Here is a 25364-nt window from a genome sequence, read left to right on the forward strand (position 1 = left end):
TTATACATTCATCCCCAACCACTCCCCAACTACACAACCCCTCACATCATGCTAGTGCTCTAAATGCCACAATGCATTTGCTCTGTCAATAAATCATTCAATTTCCAATAATTTAATTGTATTTTGTCTCTGCAGGATTAAGGACCATAGCAATGACAGGATAAACCATCTAGAGGCTTCTCTGACTTTCTTCCAGTTTCTTCAGGATGAGGACGAGATGGATGCATGGATCATCGAGAAACAGAGGCTGGCCAAATCCATGGTAACCGGAAGAGACCTTAGGAGTGTCCAGTCACTCAAGCAGAAACACTCGGTATATACTCGGAATAAAACTAACATGATTATTTCTGTACTACAAATATTATGTAATTAATCTGTAAGACCCTGTGACGGTGTTAAATATCTGGGGTAACATTTCTACCTAACAATGTATAGTTATTAAGCAACATAAAAACAATGTATACCACAATAGCAATGCACAACGTTATATTCAACACATAATAATATATACAACAGAACACAGTATGTTAACTAGCTGCATATAAATCTATCAACTTGAAAGGAAGTGTTATGAAGCAGTAGCTGTCTTACCTTGTTAGCCCACGAAAAAAATCATTTGTGTTTCTTTGATTCTTTCTTTTCATCGTACAGATTCTCGAGACAGAAATCAAAGGTGGGGAAGTCATGTTCCGATCAGTTTCGGAAGTAGGTCTAAAGTTAACCGAGACCGACCATCCAGCCAAGCAGAGTGTCGGTGAGAAGCTACGTACCTTAGAGGCTAAAATGCAGATGTTGAAGATGTACACAGAGGCTAGACGACACAGACTGGATGAAGCCCTAGAAGCGCATGAGGTAAAATTAAATGCTATCTTCCCCCTTTTTTTCTAGCAGTTTTTTATTTGCTACTAAGTTACATAACTTTATATGCAGCAGCTGGTTACCATTGCCAAGAAGGTTTTTTGTCCTCTAGAAGGATAGGCTTATTTTTCTTTCCTTTGAATATTTTTATCCTTTCACATATTTTGTAAAGGTTGGCTTTGTAAGAGGTATATTTGTTTGTCATTCTGAGTGATCATGATTCCATTCATTCCTCTCTTACCTGTCTCCTCTACATACACACTCTGATCTACCTAGCTTATTACAACCTTATGTTGCACTGCACCCCTGCTGACCCCCTCCCCTCCCCCTCAGGTCATTGCCTTCTTCCTTCTTGAATCTACCATTCCAGAGTTTACAATGCGTTTCTTGCAAAAGATTTTACATCCACTCCAGTCTGGTTCCTAACCAATTGTTTTTGAAGTTTTCAAAGTCTTCGATATAGGTCTACATTCACCTACTTCAAGCAATGCATAAGTTTCCTTTCAACATTTCAAAATGTCAAATGTCAAAATTTTCACTCCATCAGTATTTCATCGATGTGAATGAGGCAGACTCGTGGATGCGGGAGAAGATGCCCTTGGTTTGCAGCGATGACTACGGCAAGGATTCCTCAACGGCTCAACATCTCACTCAACGTCATCAGGCTCTAGAGGAGGAGATCCAGGCATATGAAAATGATATCAGGAAGTTGGCTGTACAGGCCAGGAGTCTTGTATCCAAATATCAGAAATCTCAGGTATTTATCACAAGTAATGTTTTAGTCATGAATATGAATCTAAATTATTGAAAATCGTACCGTGATGTCAGGTATGCTGTTCGGTTAAAACTTGGTGTAAAAATTGCTTCGTCTCAAGTGGGCCATTGCTGCTCATTCTTGTTAGAAATGAGTGACGACTGGACTGAAAAATGATATTGATGCATCAGTTATGATTTTCTGAAGTACATATTAAATGTGACAAGTCAGAAATAATGCCAATCCATTATCCGAAATATTCAACAACTAATTCAAAGTGATAGCAAGATATGTCCAGTGATCAAGTTGGTGTAAAAAATGCCATCAGCCGTATGTATGTAATGCTGCGAACTATTATCAGAAAACATGCATTTGATACCTGGAATTTGATAGAATCTACTCATTCACCCTTTCTTTGATGTTTCTTACACAGGACATTACTCACATTATATATTAATTTTGATTTTTTTTCTTTTTTTTCTATTTATTATATTTTTCTATTTTTTATATGTTTTGTGTTTCATCCATGCTGAGTTGTAACTGTCTAAAGTTTTATTCCTCCATATTTATTCCTCCATATTTATACAGTTGATTAAAATTTTATACTGGAATAAACTGACATAATGGTTAAATAATAAAATATAGGATTTCAAGTTCTTGTTGCTAGGTGATAATAACTTACTCAAGTTGTCAGTCTTATTTGCAATGGAACATCAGACCTTTGATAATTCGTTCTGATTTACTTGTTCTAGAGGAAATGTCCATTATCTGCACATTTTTCACATAGATGGGTTGTTGGTTAAACTGAGTTTGTGTCTCTTCCAGTAGAGGTTTTATAACATTTTTTACCCAATCCTGCAGGAAAATTTAAATAAAACAAAAGAAAGCAACAAGGAAGATAGCAAACTGACCATAAACGAGAATCAGATGGAAAGCCGTAAAATGAAAGAGATTGAAGTAATAGAAGATGTCATCGAGGAGAAACGATATCCACAAGTGAAAGCCCTTTACAAGTATGATGCTTATGGGATGAAGGTTACCAGAAGTGAGGTAAGAATCTAGGCCATGACTGTACTCATTCCTCTCCCCTGCCTCAAATGCCATCCCATCCAACCCATTCTCTTCATCTTCATTTTTTACACACAACTGTGATCTGTAATTATTTCCAAATTAGTCTAGAATGCTGTCATATTTTGTGTTTGACTGTCGTTTACCTTGTCAAATTTAAAAATTGGGCTAATATTAGGAATAATTAGACTTGTAGGTTTTTCTATGCCAATCTGTTTCTTTATATGATTTTTCTTTCTATTTCTTTTTCCTTTGCTTCTCAGTCTGTAAAACTGAATTTTTCATCTTTTGAATTTGACATTTAGATTTCAAACTTTGAACAAAAATTTAAGATTTGGTTGTTACAGTCTTAATAACAAATTTTGGTCAATATGGGAAGTTCAGCTACTTGATTGCAAGTGAATTGTTAAGCAATCATAAATTTACATGTGATAAGCAATAAAAGGGTAAAAGTCCCGCTAAAAATGTGATGGTTATCTGAAGAATTATTCCTAGATTCCTTGATGTAAATCAGGGAATCCTCTTATCAAATGCTTGTCATACATTTTACTTTTCTCTTGCAAGATATATATCTTTTTCAATGGTTATCCTTGTTAGTCAGAAGGGTTTGCCTTAGAAATTGTTGTCAGAGAAGATTGGTTTCATCTTACAATAACAGACGTATTCCTTCTTTTACATAAGTGTGTCATTGTTTTTTTCAAACTTTTCTTCTTGTTTTCTTCACCTTTTTCCAGGTCATGATCCTCGTCAGTAAGAGTAATAATGATTGGTGGGAGGTCAAATGCAGCTCAGGTCAGCAGGGTTTCATCCCTGCAAATTACGTCAAAGAAGTTCCTCCTAAAATCGTGAAGAAGAAAGTCCAGAAGAAAATCAAGAAATTAGTGGAGGTTTCTCCCGATGAAAATGGAAATACTCTGGATAAGAAAGCAAAGCATGTATCTCAAGGTAATGAAAAAGGAATGTCTAGCAATTCAAGTGACATGGTCTTACACGTGGTATCCTCCGTTAAAGAAGCTTTGATGGTTTTCTTTTAGCTTTCATTCAGCTTCATTTAGCTTCGAGGATCATGCTAAGTTACACACACAGCATTGGATAGTGGAAACTTGACTCAGGGTGTTAATTCATCTACTACATTAATACTATAAACTGACTTTTGTCAACTGTCATTTGTGATCAAAATTCCGAATGTTACACTAATCTCGTAAACAGTTAAAAGTCAATTACAACCGTAGTGTCATCATATGTTTTTTTTTTGATCAAATAAGAACTCACAGACATGTTGGCTACATTTTTCTAGTTCTTTCCTTTTTCTTTCAAGTGTGTCATGGAAGAAGCTGATTTCAAGACTCCTTTTTTTTCCATGTCTTGAATACTAACTTCTGCACATGTCCAACTTTGTTCCCTCATAACCTCTTTTTATACTACTGCCTTTCTGTATCTTTTAGATTGCCAACTAAAACTTTGCATTATCTTAGTGAATTATCATGTAAATATTTATAAAAAATACAACCTTGTCCGTATAGTTAACACTTCATAATTTGTTTGTTAAATAAAATAATTGTTTTTTTAATGTGATAATTTGTTGTATTTCTCCCCCGTTTCTGCAGCTAAGAGGAAAAGTTTAGTGGATGGAGAAAGTATCGCTGCTAGACAGAAAGGGTTGGAGAGTACCTACATCAGGTTGAAGAAACTGGCTCGAGTCAGGAAGATGTATCTGTTAGATTCCATCAAGCTCTTCACTTTTTACAGAGAATGTGACGAGTTTGAGACGTGGATGTATTCTAAGGTGAGGAAACAGAACGTCTTGTGTGCTTGTCTTTAAAAGATCATGGAAATTCTAGGTTGGACCGCAATTTAGGCCAAGTACCCCCAGGAAGATGAGTTAGTTTGTACTACCAAGTTGAAGTTCAAGGTTGTTACAGTCTTGGATCCAGGCAAGGTGATCTCAACAACTTACAAAGGTGAATTCCTGGTCATTGGTAACCTCTCACACCAAAAAACCAAAATGTGCATAATTCTAGCAGTCATTTCATCTCCCTGGCCAAAACAGTGCGCCACATCTATGTGTCCCCCAGGGGACTTCCCATGTGGTGCAGCCACAAACCGGCGCCCGCAATTAATATTCAAAAGTTACCTCGCAGGTCTCCATTTATACACATGGGTGAAGAGAGGCAATGGATATAAAATGCCTTGCCCAATGACACGATGTAATGATATGGCCAGTACTAGAACCAGCAAGTCTATTGTAAAGTGAAATCCATTCGACCACAAGTCCATTCGACCACAACGCCCAACTGAGCTATACAACCATTGCTTGTTGCTGATCTCTATATTCAGTATCTTTGCCAGCCATGATGTTTGGGTGTGTAGGCTAGTCTTAAGCAAAGTACCTCTAACTCCTTCTGGAGGACTTTAGTCCTCTCCCCGTGCACCACCTGCTATGGTCATAAATTTGTTAGTCTCATACTTTCAATATACATTCAAGTGGTAATCAAGAACATGTGAAGAACCCCTTTGTTTTTTATAGAAGTCTAACTATCATCTGTGTTGTACTTCAAAATGCTAGAAAATAAACTAATAATCACTCATAGTCAAACTTTATCCCGCTTTTTTGCTGTCATTCTGGAAGCATTTTCCTTCACTGAGTCAACCAGTTCTGTAGTTTATCCCATTTTAATTTGTGGGAATATTCCAGCAGATTTGAACCTCTTGACTATTACATGCAACCAACTATATTCCTGTGTGCTGTTATACAACTGTTAAAGCTTATCTGAGAAATTTCCTTATTTGAGAAAGAATTTCATAATGTCTTTCTAGGCAAAGCTCCTGAAGAGGAAAGAGAGAATGTCAGATAAGATGGACTCTGCAAGAAGGCACTTTGAAAATCTTGTCATTGATCTACAAGCCAATCAGAGCAGACTTGAACGAATAAACAAAATGGCGGACGAATTTGTTGCCAAAGGCCACAGCAAGCAGGTGGAAGCCAGGAAGCGGCAGAAGGAGATAAACGACCAGTGGGAGAAGTTGTGGAAAATGAAAGAAGATATGCAGAAACTATTAGATGGCGCCTCGAGGTAACATTCAATAAGTTTATGTTTGAGATGGATTGTTACATCACATCATGTTAGGTATGGTGTCGCAAGGCGGTGCTGATAGGGTTACAGCATCCTGCAACCAGGTTTCATGAGGACATAGTATTTGTTTGTGCTGTGAAGTTTCACACTATGGGCATTTCTGATCTGTCCAGATAAACTCTTTTGTTTGGTATTGATTCAACCTTGTTGCAGAGGTATTTTGTAGCTGCTGCAGGTTTTTGTTTTGTCAAGATGCCTTATGGAAAAAAAAACAACAACCAATGTAGTGATTGTGAAAAGTGCTGATTTATAAACAAAGTCACCCTCATTTGATTGAAGCCATTGTTAACATTGCTATACTAATGAAGGTTAAAGCAATTAATGATAAAGTGAGACGCTGATAAAATAAATCTGCAAACCGTTGCCACATTACCCCTTTTAACTTTTCAAATCACGTTCATAGATGAAAATTGTGAAGTAAAAGTGTGAGCTTGGGGTTAGGTCACACCCTCGACTTATACATCACTTCCACATTTGGATTATGAAGTCCTTGTGGAATTTACATGTACATGGCCTGTCATTACACTCATACTGTATCTGGTGGTGTAAAGATTCAATTTTCTGGGGCTCAGCTTGTGGGAAAATTTATTGTGATTGTACAGAAACAGTTTATGATTATTTTGAGTTCATGCAATTATGTTCAATACTTTTCTAACAGCATCGAACTATACAACCAATCATGGGGAGAAGCAAAGGAATGGATTCTGGAAAAAGTCTCTGCTGTTGCGGGGAATTATCCTACCACTGGAAACCAAACACAGGAGAATCTGCAGAGAAAGCTAGAGATTATTGAGCAGGAAATAACACCAGTCCAGGACAAACTAAGAAAACTAGGAATTCTGGCCACAGTGTGAGTATACTAATCTTCTGTTTTATCTTCAAAATATTTTTTTAAAAAGATGAAATGGATTGATGATACTCAACACAGAAGTCGCTCATGCTGTGTTTGTTAGCCTGTCATGTTTCTATGGAAACCCTGTATTAAATCCTTTGGAGGAATAGCATGTTCATAATATAAGTGGGTGATGGAATCCACTGCAGGTTGCCTTCTTGTTTTCAGAGTCTTGTCAATTTTGTTTTACTTATCCATCTCTCATCAGCATGTACTAAGAAAGGAAGCTTGAGGTCGAATATCTGTTTACGAGTGATATTTGTCAGAGCATTTGGATAACATTAGAGTACAATGGAAATATGTTGTCCAATGTCTCCTCATTCATTCATTTCACAGTGTAGTGTCTTGATTTGCCTGTGTAGTATCTATGCAGATCTCCTCATACCCATTTTTAATAGCTTGCACAAAGCATTGCGTGTGAGGGGGAAGGGAGGGTGAGCATGGAAATACCATTAGTATTAAGCAATTGGACTGCGCTGTCAATGACGTTGTCTTGTCTTTATCTTGTTGATGGTGTTAAACTTATAAATCAATCACCTTTGCACAGTCCTTCAACTCCACATAGATGTTACCACGGCAGTGAGTGTAGGGGAGAGCTTGGGGAACAGTATTGGTGCAAAATAGAACTACCGGAGATGTTTTGTCCTTGCCTCGATCTTGTTAAGCGTGTTACTTTATATTTGTTGTACAATGGCAATAATTGTTACAGGGAGCTTGAGAACAGCATTGATGGACAAGGAAATGCACTTTAGATGTCCTTTATTTGTCTCAGTCTTGTCTCTCTCTCTCTCTCTCTTCAGTGTTAAGTCCTCCTACCCTACTGAGGTGGGACACATCAATGAGTGTGAGGACAAGATCCAAGCATCCTGGGACGCTCTTAAACAGCAGACAGAGGATAAGAAAGCTGATCTTGAAGAGGCCAGAAACATTGCATCTTTTGAAAATGAGAGCAAGCAACTGGTGAGTTGTCGATGTAGAGTTTCCACAGAAAAGCTAACATTTATTTTCCAATGCTGGTGATTATGAAAGCTTCTTGGATGGCATAATCTTGACAAAAAACTTGGGAAAATATGTCAACAATATTTTCCAGAACTCACAGTTAAATGCTTGTGTCCTGATGTTTGGTTCCCTTTTGACATTTATAGAATAGTATTCTTAAATAAGAATGATTTTTTTATTTATTCAGATGGCCTGGACAATGGAAGTGAAATCTCAGCTAATGGATACTCAGTCGGCTAAAGATGTTCAAGGATGTGAAGATATGATTGGTAAACATCTTGAAGTTTTAGCCGACATGGAAGTACAAAAGGAAAGGTGAATTAAAACATATTGATCCTTCTTATTTGCAAGTTTAACCTATTTAGCACTTTTGAAGAAAGTATCAGCTAACATCAGATAATATGACACTTAGATGGAAAATATCAAAATATAAATCTCATTTTGACATCTTGTTTCAAAGTTGATATTATTAAAGTAGATTGAAGCTAATACATTTACTTAGGCTAGCTCAATTGGCAGTGGCATGGGTTTGGCCAGTCTCAGGCAGTGGGACATTTTTCATGAAAATATGAAATTATTCAATTAATGGAAAAATTAAAATATTTCACACCCATGTGAAAATTCTTTCTACATATCTTTTCCAATGTATCAAGTTTTAATCTTTTTTTTTATCTGATGAGAATGGTGGATTTATATAATTAAAGAAATGCAACCACCTTGTATCTTTTAACAGTATGATTGCAGGATAAAGTCTTAACATTCACTCAATCGTGGAAACGTTTTCAATCTTCAAACTATTTAAAGAATCAATTCAGCCATGTCACTGTAAATACTGAAGGGAGATCAAATGGTAGATCAAATGATAAAATGTATGGGATCAAATTCAACAATTGGTAGACAACATAGGAGAGAGTCAATATGTAACCACGGTGAAGCTGCTGATGATGATATGAAAAATTAAGCAGGTGCCAGTTACGGAAGCTACTGTTAAAGTTATACAAATTACCTTCTTGTTTACCATTTCTTTACTTTCAAAGATTTGAAAAAGCTGTGAAGCTGGCCCAAAAAATCCCAGACACAGGAAAGATTCAGCAGAAAGTTCAAATGTTGAGTCAAGTCCCTGATGAATTATTACAGAGCTGGGATAAAAGAAACAAACAGCTGGAAGATGCCTTGGACCTAGCAGTGAGTACCATCAAGATAAAATAAACTTAATGACTAAATCTTTTTGGCCATATTTAGTTCGGACAACCAAAATCAGCTCTGGAGGTTGTTCGGCAGACGACCGGTTGTTCACATCAAATTAAGATTGCATTGTAACTAAATATGCCCCCCTCCCCTCCTCCCAACCCTTTAGTAGGTAAAATGATAAACTGGTGTCACCCACAAAAGCTGGTGTTCTTTTCACCAAACCTGCACATCTCTCCTACAGTGAACGTATTGGTCATTGCTATTTTTTGGGACAACCAAATTTGCTGTTTCTACAACCAAAACGTCACTTAGTAATAACTGCTGTAACATTTAATGTGGGAAATCTCAAAATCCTCATGTATTTCATTTGCAGATGTTCAACAAAGAAGCTGACCAGATTGAAGCTGAATCAATCGGCCATGAAGTCTTCTTGGAGTTTGCCGATTTAGGGGTAAGCCAAGTATCAAAGACATTTCCATTGATTTTTTCTTTGATCATGTTAACCAAGAATGGGAGGAAAACAGCTGTCTCAGCAACGCCTAAAATAACATAACCATTTTAACTTTCAATTGCGTAACTAACAGTACCTTGTCTGTTAAGACTATGAAGTGTTCATGCCTAAACAAGTTTGTGAGTGGCTGGTAACTAGCCTAAAGTAATTAACAGTTAATTATAAAGTAGTAACAAAAGAATAATTAAGTTTTCAATATTGAGGGCAGATATACATCCATAGTACCAGAGAGCTTCCCAGGATCATCTAACATTTAGGCCTGTGCTTGATATGCTGTACAGGTGCGTATCCAGGGGGGGGGCGTTGGGGGCGCGCGCCCCCCGGGTAAGGAAAAGAGGAGAGAAAAAAAGAGAAGAAAAAAGGGAAAAGGAGGGGGAAAAAGAAAAGGAGGAGAGAAAGGAAGGGAAAAGAAAAAGAAAAAAGAGAGAAAAAGGAGAAAAGGAGAGAGTAGAAGATAGCCAAGACCTCGGGAAGAGAAAGAGGAACAGTCATAGTTAAAGCGCTGATCCCAATTATATACACAGGGTAGCCAGTGACAGATCAAGGATTACGGAGGGGGTGTGCGCCTAACCCTACCCCTTACACCGACAACTCCATTTTTGACGTTTCCATTTTTCCTCTCTCACTAATGTATCTATATAAATACTGGTCTATCATAACGCGTGTGTGTGTATGGACGCCTTAACAATTGTACAATTGTGCTATATGGAACCAACTGTGGCTGGTCTTGAACTCGACCGAGTCGTCGGGGAACATGACGCATTTCGGGAAGGGGGCGACTGCCCCCCCCCCGAGCAAATTTTCTTTACGACATCGCTAGTAATTTCAAAATAGACAATGCTTAGATGCAACTTACAAGGCCTGGGAAGTGTCATTTCCAGCGATCTGGGAGGCATTTTCGGCCAAACTTTTTCTTGTACGCTTCGCGCCAACTCATGGTGGCGCTTCGCTTAGATAGTTTGCCTACAGGCTTCGCCCCTCCCTTGGTAATTACTCGCTACACGCCTGTTCGAATTTGTAAAGCAAAGAGCAGATATAACATCATATCAGTGAGCATTGAAATGCATGTTCCACGATGAACAGCCTCAAAAACTGTCTATGTGTGTAGTCAAAGGCGTAGGAGCCAAATTGGTTTAGGGGCTGTAACGACTTGCCCGAAAAAAAAGCCAAAATTTTTCGCGCGCTTTGCGCGCGTTCAACATATCGATGCCAATATCATATAAGCAACCATCGGTCATTACATTGCATGGCATGCAACATTATGGGTATGTTTTCAAGTGATTTTTATTCACGAGAAATGGGAATTTTCAAATTCTCAACAAATAATCGGCTTAAAACCTTGAAAAGTGGAGCTTTCGGATATTGTGGGCCGTGACGTAGAATCACCTACAAAAGCAATCATCCATAGGACATGCAATCAGGTCCAACATGATGTGTGACTGATGACAATCTTCAAAAAGGTTATGGATGGAAAAAAAAAACTTTTGGGAAATACTTGCTTCTCAGGCAAAAGTGTACATCTGGTTGCTCATTTTCAAGCCCGAGAAGTGCCATTTCCGGTGATCTGGGGGGTATCAAAACCAAAAATTTTCTTGTACGCTCCGCGCCAACCGATGGTGGCGCTCCGCTTAGATAGTAATTCGCGCCCCCCGGGTTAGAAAATCCTGGATACGCGCCTGCTGTAGGTTACATAATGCTTGCAAATTGTTTTGTGGTTGTGGATAGTAGTCAGAGTCACTTATGTCATATCTTAGTCTTAAATAACAAATACAAAAAGAAAAGAAATAACCAGATGCAGGATAACTTGCAAAAAAAGATAGGAGATGTTGTGCTCACTCAGTTTGACAGGTTAAAAATAACTACCCATGCTTTAACTTTATAAAATGCTTAATTATAGTGTGAAGCACTTGAATTGCCTTAATCTGGACAGCAATGATTGGGATGCTCACTTGCTACGCTGTGGTCAAAGGGCTGGGAAGAAACACACCATTGATATTTAAGTATGCTGTAAATAGCTTCAACGGCAGTGTTGGTAAATAGATTCAATCAAACATGTAATAAGATGACTATAACAGTCGTGTGCTAGCTGTGTAGACTAAGGTGACCATATTTTCCTGACTTGAATCAGGGACATTTATGGGGGAGTGGTCTAAGGGGAGGGAGTGGCCCAGCCCTCCCCTTTGGAAAATTTTCAAGTGCCTAAGGTGCTTAGATGTAAAATGGTGATACTTAGAAGCACTTTTAAATCAATTTTATTTTCAAAAATGTAGCTCTTTCTTAGATGAAATTCACTTACTTTACGTGGTTCTTTGTGAGCTTGTGAGTTGCTTGTGTCATAAATTTGTGTTCCGTTCCATTCTGCGACTGCACACTTGACTAAATTTTGTTTTTACAATTATTTTACTAATAATGTGGGATATTTTCGAAATTCCTGGACATTTTGGCGAATCGGGGACATTTTCGGGGACACTTGTTCATCAGGGACAGCACACTGTAATCGGGGACTGTCCCTGAAAATCGAGGACGTCTGGTCACCTTAGTGTAGACTGCGAGGGTTTCACTGCTAGTTAATCCTATTCTCTGATTTGTGCAGCATGGCTGCAGCAGGATTTGAGGTAGCTGCAGTTTCTACTTTTGATTTTTTGCCTAAGAACTCAATCTTAGATCTTTGAATAGGAGGAAAATCTTATGGCTTTTCTCCGTACTCCAGTTCCATACATAGGTATACTCTCATCTCAAGAGATTATACAACAGACTAGGAACTTATCATTTTTTTCCGTGGTAAACTTTATCTTAATCTACCGTTCCCATCTTCATTTTGTCTATATTATTCCTCAGACATCTGTCCGTGAAATCGAGGTCCTCAGAAAGAGACATGAGAGTTTCCAGGATACGCTTCATATGCAAGAGAAGAAGCTGACTTCCCTACAAGATATGGCAGATAATTTAGTCCAGAAAGGGCACAACTCCAAAAACTAGTAAGTTTATAAATAGCTTTGTTTTGTCTTATTGTTGCATTGCAGAAGATAATTCTAACCTAAAACATATAGTTACTGTACATAGATTGATAGGTAATAACTAAATAATTAAATAAGTTTGCAGATGTGGGAAAGTTATTTCTTCAATCAATTCCATGTTTAACTTTGCAGCATCAAAAGTCGAGTTCACGATGTCTTGGAGAGGAGACAGTGTGTTAAGTCGAAAGCAGAAAAGAGGAGAGAGATGATAGAAGATAGAAAGGTGTTTATGTATTTCAGGAGAGATGCTGAGGAGGTAAGTAATTTTGATCAAATTTATTGAAGTTTATCATCAGTACTGTGGTGTCTTCGTCATTAAATGCTATGGAATTGTAATAGAGACACCTAGCATTTGGAAAGGCAGTGCATTCAAGTTGAAACTTCAGCCAGCAAAACCAAAAGTGACTTTTTGAATATTGCAAGAAAACTACAAACAAAAATTTGAAAACTAGAATTCCATATAATCCTGTTCGGTGTTGTGATACATGATTCCTAAACCCAGTGAAAAGTAGAAAAAATGCATGAACAACTCTTGAGATGGTTCTTTCCTTATTGTGTCAGTTTGTCATTAGTTGATAATATTTATATTCAATATGATTCACTACATAAGAAAAACACTATACCAAGGTAAGAGGACCATGGCCCTGCTGCCCACTCCCACCTCCAGCTTCAGAACCTTCATGCCCCTAACCTTCATGCCCCTTCATGCCCCTACCTTCATGCCCTTAAGTCAGTCAGCTGTAACATAGAATTTGGTACCTCCACTATTGATATCTGCAATGTTTGAACCATTTTTATCTTGTTCTTTTTCTTTCTCTGCTTATTTCTTCAGGTGGTGTCATGGATAGCAGACAAAGTTTTAATCGCAAAGGATGATTCATTCAAAGACTTGTCTTGTCTGCCAAGTAAAGTCATTAAACATGAAGCTTTTGAAGCTGAGCTTGTCTCTCACACCACTGTTTTGAAACAACTCGATGAGGTAAAAAAAATAGTTAAGACATTCAACCACACCAAAGTGTAATTTTGAATAAGGAAACATTTAGTTTTTCCTGCCATTGTTTGCATGCCTCATTACTGGATAGCCTAATGCATAAAGCTATATGGGAAATTGGGACCTAAGTTAAACTATGTGGTAACATACATACAGTATATGCTGGTTGACAGTTTAGTTTTTTTTAGAGGAAGATTTTAGGCTAATATGCTACAGTCTGTCAGGGTTGTGTAAACTGGGATTTTTTTTAGCTGTAATGATAAGTATCACCTCCTAACCAATGAGTTGAGGATTAATTCAGCTGAGTCTGGTAGTTAAAGGTCTGTTGAACTTGTAGTATATGTGCTACACTCTGTTAGGGTCTCTTGAACTGATTTCTTTCAGTTGGGATGTACAAGTATCACTCAAAACAAAATGAAATAATTCAGCTGGTATTTAGTGGTCAATTGAACCTTAAACTCTATGCTAGAGAAGGAGGACCGTTAAATTGTCAGTTCACTCAATCGTTTCTTAGACTTTCCAGAACTGATTTTACTTTCAAACAGGATGGAAGGAAACTAATTGAAGCTAACAATTCTAATAGTCACGAAGTGGACGATCAAGTGGCTTTGATTAATTCCTCCTGGGAGAAGTTGCGGGAACTGTCGTATCAGAAGGGAGACAAGTTAAGACAGTCGCTTCAAGAGGTTGAACATAATAGAGCAGTTGATGATGTGGACATGACCTTAGAAGAGATTTCAGCACAGCTGAGCTCAGACGATATTGGAGATAGTTTGAGGAGTGTGAGAAACTTGATCAAGAGACATGAGGTAGGTCATTTGTTAAACCTCTGGCTTATAGTTTTCTCTATCTTTAGTTGCATCAATTCATAAATACTATAAAATGTTTCAAAATGCACGTCAATAGTTTACTTCTAGGTGAATGCTGTGGATTTTAAAATATCGAAATTTAATCATTATTAAGTATAAAGTCTACCAATAAAACAAATTTTTGCTTTTAATTGTTTTGTTTCTTCATTCCTAATATCGCAGACCTTAGAGAAACATTTTGCCAGTGCCAGGGAGAAGTTCTGTTTACTGGAGAAAGAGGCACAGAGGATGGAGAAAGATAGACACTATCATGCTAAAGACATTGTGACAGGAATTGAAGCCCTAGCTCAGAGGTATTTGGTGTATTGTATGTATTGTGTGTATTTTAGATCCTACTGCAAGCAGGAGCTCGCGAAGAAGCCATCATTGGCTTATCAAAGCCGCAAGCTGACTGAAGTCAGTCTCTTAGATTCACATACGTCCATGATTATGAGTTTTCAATTGTCAACAACTCTGTAACTGGACGACATACATTAATCTTGGAGTGACTTGAACTCGGGACCCTATGATTGGAAGGCATCAGCGTTAACCACTGAGCTAACACTCCTGTATTAACTGAGTGTGGTTCATTTATATAAGAATAAGATGTACTCAAAACTAGGGACTAGATACATACATGCTTAACCTCACTCTGTTCAATAAATTGGTACTACCGTTGGATCAAGGATGACTCTATGCAGCATGAACATATAGTGATAGTCCAACTAATAAGAAAGATTTGAGTGCTCATTAATGTTTCTATAGCTATTCTGGGTAGTTTCAATATATTCAGCTTTAAAATTTTGCTATATCTTTGGAATGTTCCTGTCAGGCTACATTGATGATGATGCTAGTTTCTCAACATTTGTTTTTTATTTTGCCACTGTGATTATAATTTGTCATCTTGTTTATATATGTTACTAATCATTTTCTCTTTTCTTTTTGTTTTTGTTTTTATGTGAATTCTGTCACTGTAGTTTCAAGTTACAATGACAACAGTCAGCTAACTACCAAGAATGATAGTTGTTATCAGCATTTAAATTGCTTTATTCAAGCATCCAAAGAATCCAGTGTCAATATTGGCTCTGTTTGGTTTAACAATTTACAGATACCAGAAACTGGCTCAACCAATGAGGGACAGAGAAACACTTTTGAAAGATGCTCTTGCTGGTCAAGAGTTCAAGTCAAGAGTGGAATCTGAACATCAGTGGATTAACGAGAGGTTGCCGGCGATGCAAACTGCAGAGGTTGGGAAGGACTTTCGTTCTTCCCAGAGTTTGACTAAAAAATTTGAGGTAGCAACTTCTATTCTACTTCAAAGTATTATGTAATATCGATTATTAGGTAGAAACGTTGAAGGTTGTATTTCGTAATCTTTGTTATAAGTACGGATAAATCTCCCAGCCAGAAGTAGAATCCCCATTGTTAATTATACTGTCAACATTCAAGTGAATAAACAGAGATTAGCACACAACAAACCTTCTAGATCAATTCATTTATGCTATGCATACAGGTTGCATATAATCTTATTTATTCAGACTTAATTACTTAATGGACTAGTAGATGTTTATAATTACTTTCGTATCCGCACACAAGTATTAAGAGATTATTTAGATCTTTGTAAGGTTTCATTTAAATTCAGTTTTAGGAACAAAATTCAAACCGATTGGTATTTCCAAATCCTTTTTACAAGCCTTGCATGCAAAACCCAAAGAAGACTTCCACAATTAAGATGCCAAAAGCTCTACACTGGGCGGCACCGGGCGGCTGCGCCCAGCAGTTCTGAATGCCGCCCAGCACAAACAGTATTTTAAACATTTCCGCCAGGCACTTTTTTGATGATAATTTAACAAATTTTACCATAACCAAATTTGGGAGAATAAATGGCACAGAATAGGAAAAATAGCACCACCTAAGCATACTTCATGTTCAAAATTTGTCCAGTGGGGAGGGGGTACCCCACCCATGAGATCCCTCTCCCAGGGTGTGGATCACACTACCGCACAATCTGCCCGGCACTCAAATATTCCTGAGCACATCCCTGCTCTACTACTTCTCTTCTTTGCACAAACCTTTCAATCGTTTCATACATTCTTCTTTGTACAGAAACTAAAGTCTGAGCTGATCAATCATGAGCCATTGGTCAGGAGCTGTATCGATGAAGGCCAGACATTGATAAATCAGAACCATTTTGCGAGTGGTGAGATTAGAGAGAGCTTTGAACAACTCTTGGAATCTTGGAAGGAATTATTGGGTCTTGGGGAAAAGAGAGAAAGGAACATTGAGATGAATTTCAGGGTACAACAGGTTTGTGACATGATTAATATTCACATTTGGCTTTTAATACTTTGAAGGATTTAAATGGAGGTTTTATCTTGGGGAAGTTGGAATGGTTATAGGCCCTTTCTCATCACTGATTATTTTCAGATATCTCCTTGACATGAAGCCATGAGTTACTACATTGTCTTTGATTATTGTCAAGAATCATCAAGCAAACATGACTCCTTGGTATCTGCTTCTTGCTCAAGTCAACAGCTATCCATGCATTATTGTTAAAACGTAAAACCCAACTTTACCATATGTTTGTAAGTCCAATGTGTTATGTTGCATATAAAGTTATGTATGTATACGTATGCTTGTTGCTTCTGTCGTTTAATTAACTGGTTTTTAATTTTTGTTTTAATCATTCAAATGTGCAGTACCTGGTGGATGCCAGTGAAGTGGAGTTGTGGTGTTCCGATAAACTGAGAGAAAAGTTCCACCAAGATTTAGGAAAAGATGAAATGGCCACCAGTAAACTGTTGACCAAGAGCAAGGTAATTAGTCAAGCTAATCTGTGACTGTCTGTCATTTGCATGTTGAAGTTACTGTAAGTTCCCTGTATTGTTGAAAAATGTCTTGATTGCAATCATCTTCCCCTAAACTTCCTTCTCTCACTACCTCTCTTGACCCAATTCCCTAACATCTCGTTAATACCATGTACTTAACTAAAGTATACAATACTGTATTGTTCATGTGTTGTTTATAGCCAGTCTTGCATCTCCTCCACTTTTATTTGATTTTTGCCTTAGATTTTACGAAGGTCATGTTGCTTTTAGTTCATGTTTTTTAACACTTTTTACACACTTTTGAAAAACTGTTGAATACTTATCATGGGGAAGAATCCTTAATTTGAATGGATGAAATAGTTAAACACAGAGAATGGGAGAAAGAAAAAATGTCATACCGTGTCCTTGAATGCATCCAAGAGGCTGTGGCACATTCATAAAACAATTATTCATTCATGAAAATATTATTTGTGGAAATCAACTTCAAAAATTAGTGTCTGACGTTACAAACTTGTAAGTTTTTCTCGTATACATATACTATACTGAAACGCAAAGGATAGCCAAACTGGAATGTGAAAGGGTTAGGTTTGTCTTGAATTTTGTGGTCTCACTCTTTCTTTCTATCTTTCTATTATTATTTTTTTTTTTATTGTTTTATTTTGCTTTTGTTGCTTCTCGTTAGGCTCTAGAAGAGGAACTTCAGTGCCAAGAGGAAATCATTGCCGATTTGCAGAAAAGGGTTGACAAGATAGTACGTGAGAACAACCCAGAGACAAAGCTGGTCAGAGAGAAACAGGTACAGTTGATTTCAACAGCAGTTTTGTTCTTAATAATAATAATAATAATAATATAAGGCATTAGCTACGCTATTCATGGTAAACCATATCACAGCGCTTACAGACATTATATTACCCCTGGTCAATGATAACCTGTCCCAGAGACAATCCCTCCAGTCGGCAGCAGTTATATACTGCGCCTAATGACAAGTTACCTCACAGGTACCCATTTAACCCCTGGGTGGAGAGAGGCAAGTGAGATAAAGCATCTTGCCCAAGGACACAACGTAATTAACTAGGCAGGAATCAAACCAGCAATCCTTGGATCACGAGTCCGACGCCTTAGCCAATTGGCCACCACGCTCTCTTATTAAGGATTGTCAACAAAAAAACTGTTCAAATCATGCTACAACCTGAATCAGAAAATCAACATGGCATCAGGTGTGAATAAATACATCACCTGTCCACTGTTAGAAATGTCATTTAATGTGTTCTTAAAAGTCACCAAATCTCAGCCATGTTCTTGTTATCAATGCATAATGATTGGTTAGTCACCAGATAATATGGATGAGTCATTGCATCAAACCAATTCATGACAGTTTTTTTTTTGTTGATATATAAATGTTATAAAGTTAATCTTGTCTTTTCATGTGCCACGGTAGGGTTGCTTGGAGAAACTGCTGATGGAAGTAGCTACCTCTGTCAGTGATTGGAGAGGACAGCTAGAGCTGACACAGCTGATGCATCAGTACTTGAGAGACAGCGATGAGCTCGGCGAGTGGATCGAAGAACATTATCAGGTCGCATCATCAGAGGAGTACGGCCAAGATTACGAACACATGCAGGTATCAAAATGGAGGGGAAATATTTTTGAAAAATAATGTTGACTCTGCTTTTACCTGCCAGTCATTGATGCCTTGAGTAAGTGTCATGGTGATTCGAAAAAAATCCATTTTTGCAGAGAGCTAATTGCTACTATGCACTGAAGTTTAACATTAAGGATCTATGGTCTAGATATCATGTTATACTGAATGCTGAGCAAATCTTTAATGATTTGATCAATAAAGCTGTGAGGTAGCTTGCTAGATTTATGTTGTTTAAGGAGCACTTTTGGCATTTCACCTTTGATTAAGCACACGGAAATCAAAACGTCAATGTAAAAGCATTCTCACGAGGGTATCGTACACTTGGCAGCATGGTTGATATGTATGTCTTAAATGGTCAAATGTCTTATGCCCAACTTCTGCCCTGGTCTGTTCAGATTTTGCATTTATTGATGCTCTAGTTTATTTATTCTTCCCTCACCAATCCTTTTTTTTTCAAGGACAAAAAATAAGAGACTATTTTTGCAGGATTTTGCAAGCAAACTTGATGCTACCAGCAATCCTAGCAGCATAAACTTCAGAAACCTACCCAAATGAAATACGGTTGTTATGCTATGCTCCATTTTGTATTTTTCTCTTAATATGTAGATGCTGTGGGATGTGTTTGTGAACTTTAAGCAGCGAGTGGAGAAAGGTCTAGAAATGTACAGCAGCTGTGAAGGACAGGGCAAAGCTCTAACGGAAAGAAGTCATCCAGACTGCGAAGGGATTCGGGAGAAGCAGAACAGTTTGAAGTGAGTTTACCAAAGATACTTACATGTCAAACAAAAAGGAGTTTAACCCCTCTTCGACCTCGCGAGAGGTCCCGCAGGGGATAATAGTATTGTTTTTATAAAGTAGACACTTTCTTTTTTTTCTTCTTTTTTTTTCTTTTCTTGGGAAAGTTGTCTATTGTTCAGTCAGGGAGTTGCTGAGAAGTGAAGTATTATGCAATAACATTGTGTAGAAGCCATAAATAAACAAGAGATCGGAACTAAAAAGCCAATACTTACATGTATGGTGTTAATTAGTCATACATTGCATAGAATCCAATATGTACAGGTTGCTCAAAGCACTCTTCAGGTGCTAAGGTAACATTGACCACTCAAAAACACTTAGCAAAGAGAAAGCTTTTATTGCCAACCTTAAAGGAACGAGTCCAATGATTTTAAAAGAACCCGAAGTGAGTTCCACAAGCGAGGAGCTGTGTGTTGGAAGCTGCAATCACCAAAAGGTCTTCATGTGTGAGACAATGCGACTTGAAACAGGAATAGGTTATGTGAACGAAGGGGCCTTTTTTCACTCTTAAGATGAAGAAGAGTTTGTAAATACTACAGAGTGCCACATCTTATGGCTGTGAAGACTAACAGAAGACTTCTGTTACGTATATGCATCTTAACAAAAAGCCAGTGTAATTCTTTAAGAGTTGATTATATTGTTATGAATTTGGAGGATTTAGTAGCAATTCTTGCCACTGTATTCTGGATCCTTTGTAGTCTGGAAAGTTGGATTTAAGTTGCACCACAAATCAGAGAAGTTGCATAGTCAAGGCGGCTGGAAATCGTTGAATGAACCATTTTATATGAAATTGAGCTAAGTTAATACGATTGTAGTAGATATTCGTCGTTGGAAAGAGTTGGATGAATAATTTTTTGTTTGATGAAATTGTGTCATATGAGAGAGTGTTGAAACTTGAGTGCTACTTACGTCTCTTTCAATGTTGCTGTGCTTGTATCACATTTGATAGGTTCTGAAAATCTTGTGGTGTACTTTCATACTTGATGAAAATTTAAGAATCACTTGTTGAAGTTATTGGCGGGTGCTGAAGACAGAATGGCAATGTTTTAAAGGTTACCAGTAGTAGCATGGAGGGGGACGTTCCCTTAGTAGAGGTTAATACAAAGTACCCATTTTATCTATTTAACTTTATTTCACCAGGCAAGCCCTCCAGATGTTGATGGAGCAGGTTATAACCCGAGAACAGAGATTGCAGGCAGCAGGCGAGATGCATCAATTCAGATGCATGTTCGATGATGTCCTGTCACGGATACAGGTAAGATCAAACTACTCACTTAATTACGAGGGACATGTTTTATTTGTTCTGATCTGATTGTAGGGTTTTAGTTTAGTTTAGTTTAATCGAAAAAAAAGGATCAAGAGGGAAACTCAAGTCCCCATCAAGGACCCTATAGGAAAGGGAAAAAACTGAAGACACAAACACTCAGACCCGATTACAATGCTTAAAGTGCTTGTCCAAAGCGTTCTTAAACCCATTCACACTACTTGCAAGTACAACTTTCTTAGGCAAACCGTTCCACTCATTCACAACCCTATTAGAAAACAAGTTATGCCGAATATTAATCCTACTTTGTGACTTGTGGAGTTTAAGACAATGACCTCTGGTACAACTACTATTAGCAAACATGAAAAAGTCGTTGGAAAGAGACTGCTAAACTCAGAGACAATTGTAAAGGCAAACAACAGCAAACATGGTATTATTGGGGAATTAAACTATGAACTCAAAGTGATACCAGTAAACACTAAACAGATTCATTGGTACCTCCAAAATCAGAGCTCTACATAACAGAAACAACATGAAGCTTCCTTGGTAATGTTAAAACAAAGAAAACAAGGCAGGAGCAAGGCAAAGTAACTTTGCAAAGTACCAAGCATCATTAGTAATATCTATACAAGGGTAAGACAAGAAAATACCAATGGTATCAAAAAGCATATCATAGCTTGAAGTTTCAATTTTGAGGTTGTCCAAATAGCAAATGCTGATTGTCTAGAAAGATGGCTGTTTAATGTGAGCGATAACAGATTTTTATCTCAATACATTACATGTATAGAGATATTGTAACAGTAAGTGGGACTCTCTCTTCTCTTAAAACTTTTTCAGCGTCTTCAAACAAAGTTCTTTTTCTCTGGAATTTCCAGAGCAAGAATATATCATATAGACCAACAAAAGTTACTATTTTTTATTCCAGAATTGTATCTCATTCTGTGACTTTTTCACCGATTTATGTCCAAATCGGGCCAATTCGGGCCGAAAACACACTTTGTCAGACCTGTTTTGCACACGCTCCAAAACTTATGTTTTATGAAAGAGAATAGAATAGTCTTTCAACAGTGGTATCGTCTAAAGTAGGGTCCTATGTATTATATGTTTTATTAACATTTTAAACTTTCATTTGTTGTTTACAGGTAGGTATTAATAAGAATTTTACTAGCTGTATATGACATTTTATGGCTTTTATTTGCTTTATTTGATGTTTAAATGATTTTTCTTTCTTAAAACAACACTGAGCTGTCGCCCCTACTTTTAGTAAAAAGGTCCGTTTTTGATGATTTAGCCCCGCCCCCAAGTCTGTTTTGTAGCAGATTGGCTATGACTCATGACAGCTACATGTTATATAGGAAAATGGCTACCCTCGCGACAAATTTTCTGTAGTGTAGTTAGGTACGCGAGGTGTGTATTGCATGCTAATTACATATACACAGCCTGTACTGCTGAATTCTACGTTTTTGTAGCATCCATTTAAGGATAGTACTGGTGTTCAGGTAGCTTTTCAGAGCAAGGGCCATGATAAGTTTGTTTGATTGCCCTTCATGTATTTTGTATAATTACGTATACACATTCTTGTATTTCTGAAGACTACTTACTGTAGGCCTAGTGCATTTAAAAAATATATATATAGGCTATAGGCCTAGGCCCCCTAGGCCTATTAGGCTTTCAGTGATAGCCACATTAGCATTGTACTGGTGTTCAGACAGCTTTACCTAGGAAGGACCAGGGTAAGTTTGTTTGATGGGTACGTATAAAACAGGAGCCGGCCATAGCATCACAACTTTTATAAGACTATAAAAATTGTATAAGGTTATGTTTTATTTATAAGGATATAAGATGTATAAGGTTATAAGAACAAAGTGGCTATTCTTACGACTGTTTGTAAGAATAATTTCCGATTACGCATGCGCAGTTGCTATTTTTATGACAGGAGTACTATTTTTTACGACCAGGGAGTAACAATAATTTCCGGTTAGGGTTAGTGTTAGGATTGGGGTTTAGGGTTAAAGTTAGGGTTACCCCTACTACATGCGCAGTTGCTTTATTTACTTTACTGTGCTTGAATTCGCCCTTTGTCGTAAGAATAGTTTATAAATAATTGTTACGACTAGTCGTAAGAATAGCCATGGCCGTATGTTTAGCTTTCTTTTGAACCTGTAATGTTTGACATCAATTGTACAAAGAATTAAAATAAAATAACAAAATGGAGAGGAACTGAGGTGGCTATTAGGGGGGGGGGGGGGAGAGGAGGCCACCCATCACTTGCATATAAAAACTTGTAATCTTCTTTTACATTATTTTTTCCAAGTCATAAATCCATGAAATCTTCATGTCAGAAAAATTGAGATGGAAAAACGTGGGTTGTTTTGATATCTAGAAGTGGACACAGTTTTGATGGTAGTCACCACTACAGTCTACAGTAACATACAGTAGGTCAATAGGCCTAGCTCTCAAGGCAGGCATCAAGAATATGGTCGAGTTGTTCGCCTCTTCTAATTTGGCCGTTGTGATTGACGTCAAACTATATGACCAAAAAGTCCAACAGAGACTGACCCAAGATGAAGGATACCACATAAAAAACAAGTTCTTAAATATTCTATGACATTACTAAACCTTGCAACGTCGTTCTTTCGACTAACAGGCAATGAGCGCTAAAGGCAAGACTAGCAGGATAAAGTGTAACCTGCAGAGACTATTAGTGGCAAAAATGCAAGTTATATATTCGTTGTACCATGATTGATATTGATAATTGTAGAGACAGAGCAAAGATTTGAAATTAGGAATCAAAATTAAAACTTCCAGTATTGAGATACTGCGTCATTGATGCTCTTGTTTTTACTGGCTGTCTAACAGGTAACCTTCAGTGGTACTGTGGGTTGCCAGGGTGAGTATTTAGCAGTCTCAGATCATTAGGCACTCCTTAAATACCATTTTTATCCTTGGTTTAATAATCCTAAGAAAAACAGTTTAATTGACTTCAAAGTTAAAGGCCTGTTGATAAAAATAACAGGATGGAGGAGTAATTGTGACAATGCTGTTCTCAGTGACCTGGAATGATTTTATTTCAGGAAAAGAATGCTTTACTCTCGGATGAGCTGGGTAAAGGAGTCGATTCGGTGCAATCTTTGATCAGGAAACACGAAGCATTCACTACGGATCTTGTCGCATTAAGTACTCAGGTAAGTTTATATGTCAAGTTGAATACAGTATTACTGTGTTAACAATTGTGTGAGGACAAATAGTTTATAGAAACATTTGACCAACATCAAGTTAGATTTGAAGTCAGCCTTATGCAGACAGTCATGTATTTAAGTTTTTGCACCCTTCGACTGCAGTGTGTTTTAGTTTATCAGGTTTTTATTTGCAATGGGATGTTTACTACTGACTTGCAAATACATATATTTGATCTCAAAATGTGTTGTAGGCTGTTGCAGAAGTGTCAGATATATATATATATTTATGTTTCAATTCTATCCTATTGTTACACCTACAGTACTGTCCTAGCAGATATACTCAGGCCTAGCCTAATTTGCATACAATAAATACCTTTTGTGAAATGTCTCCTTGTCGTCGAGTGCTTTAGACTGATTACCAGCTAATTGCATCCTTAATGACAAGAAGAATTGCTTCACGTCATTTCTAAGATATACAGCATGTCTCTGAAAAGAGAGTGAACCTTGAATAAAGTACGTAAAGCCTGTATGGTTTAGTTGTTTTACTTCTATTATTCACCCCTGAGAATAAATTAACCCGCACTTTACTATTTATTATTTTCACTTTTCACCGTCCTCATTACAGCTGGATACTTTACTAAAGAGTGGATCAGAGTTAGATGAAGAGTACCCAGATGTCTTTACCGATCAGTTGGGAGAGATGCAAGAGGCTGTCGTAGAGAAATGGAACCAACTTCAAGAGGGAACGAACGAAAGAGGGAATCTGCTACAAGCTGCTCTTGATTATCATACTTTCATTGCAACAGTGAGTATAGATCGTCAATCTTTGGTTTCGGTTTTATGTAAAGCACAACACTTAACTGAAGTTGGATTTACTACTCCAGCAGTTCAGCAGTGTTTGAGTTTAATATATTGGGAGATCTATCCAAGCAGATCTTTCGATGACCTATTATTATTGACATGTGCTCGATAAAGTTTTGTTGCACTTCAATTTGTTCTCCTTGTCCTTTTCCTCTCCTTGCAAAATTCAAAGTTTTGTTTTTATCGATGTTGTTCTGGCTGTTACATCCTATAGTTTCGTGAGCTGATGGAGTGGGCTAACGAGATGAAGACAGAGATGGACGTGACCAACGCTGCGACGACTAAGAGCGTCACCTCTGCTGCAGATGCCCTGCGACAACACGACGAGCTGCAAGTGGAGATAGGAGCCAGAGAAGATAACTTTACCTCCTTAATGGAGGCTGGTAGCATCCTAATACAACAGCAGCATTATGCTAATCAAGAGGTATGTCAGAGATCATCTGTGCAAGATGCTATAAACTTTAGGGGCTGTTGTTGTGTGGTATCACAAAAAGGACATTGTTCAGATGGCATTGGTACTGTTTGAAACAAA

General features: G+C 37.6%; 1 protein-coding gene and 1 long non-coding RNA gene across 4 annotated transcripts in view; one reads left to right on the forward strand and one right to left on the reverse strand.

Annotated features, from left to right (window-relative positions):
* The window catches only part of LOC139971131 (spectrin beta chain-like), a 67694-nt gene that overhangs the window by 13865 nt on the left and 28465 nt on the right, over positions 1-25364 (forward strand). For all 3 annotated transcript variants that reach the window (XM_071977342.1, XM_071977341.1, XM_071977339.1), the window contains exons 15-41: positions 136-313; positions 652-852; positions 1406-1615; positions 2474-2662; positions 3415-3625; positions 4288-4466; positions 5498-5754; positions 6473-6664; positions 7507-7666; positions 7893-8020; positions 8743-8890; positions 9270-9347; positions 12246-12385; positions 12557-12680; positions 13257-13403; positions 13961-14224; positions 14447-14577; positions 15372-15558; positions 16370-16570; positions 16963-17079; positions 17774-17887; positions 18530-18712; positions 19340-19485; positions 20669-20783; positions 23867-23977; positions 24597-24776; positions 25047-25256. In XM_071977342.1, the coding sequence (XP_071833443.1) occupies positions 136-313; positions 652-852; positions 1406-1615; positions 2474-2662; positions 3415-3625; positions 4288-4466; positions 5498-5754; positions 6473-6664; positions 7507-7666; positions 7893-8020; positions 8743-8890; positions 9270-9347; positions 12246-12385; positions 12557-12680; positions 13257-13403; positions 13961-14224; positions 14447-14577; positions 15372-15558; positions 16370-16570; positions 16963-17079; positions 17774-17887; positions 18530-18712; positions 19340-19485; positions 20669-20783; positions 23867-23977; positions 24597-24776; positions 25047-25256 (4501 nt within the window). The remainder of the gene's footprint in view (positions 1-135; positions 314-651; positions 853-1405; positions 1616-2473; positions 2663-3414; positions 3626-4287; positions 4467-5497; positions 5755-6472; positions 6665-7506; positions 7667-7892; positions 8021-8742; positions 8891-9269; positions 9348-12245; positions 12386-12556; positions 12681-13256; positions 13404-13960; positions 14225-14446; positions 14578-15371; positions 15559-16369; positions 16571-16962; positions 17080-17773; positions 17888-18529; positions 18713-19339; positions 19486-20668; positions 20784-23866; positions 23978-24596; positions 24777-25046; positions 25257-25364) is intronic.
* Positions 1624-3528, reverse strand: LOC139971139 (uncharacterized). Its single transcript, XR_011794319.1, has 3 exons — positions 3405-3528; positions 2295-2467; positions 1624-1778 (listed from the first exon to the last, which is right to left on the reverse strand). It is a non-coding gene; the product is annotated as an uncharacterized lncRNA (long non-coding RNA).

Source organism: Apostichopus japonicus, chromosome 8 (genome assembly GCF_037975245.1).
Source record: "Apostichopus japonicus isolate 1M-3 chromosome 8, ASM3797524v1, whole genome shotgun sequence".
Lineage (NCBI taxonomy): Eukaryota > Metazoa > Echinodermata > Holothuroidea > Aspidochirotida > Stichopodidae > Apostichopus > Apostichopus japonicus.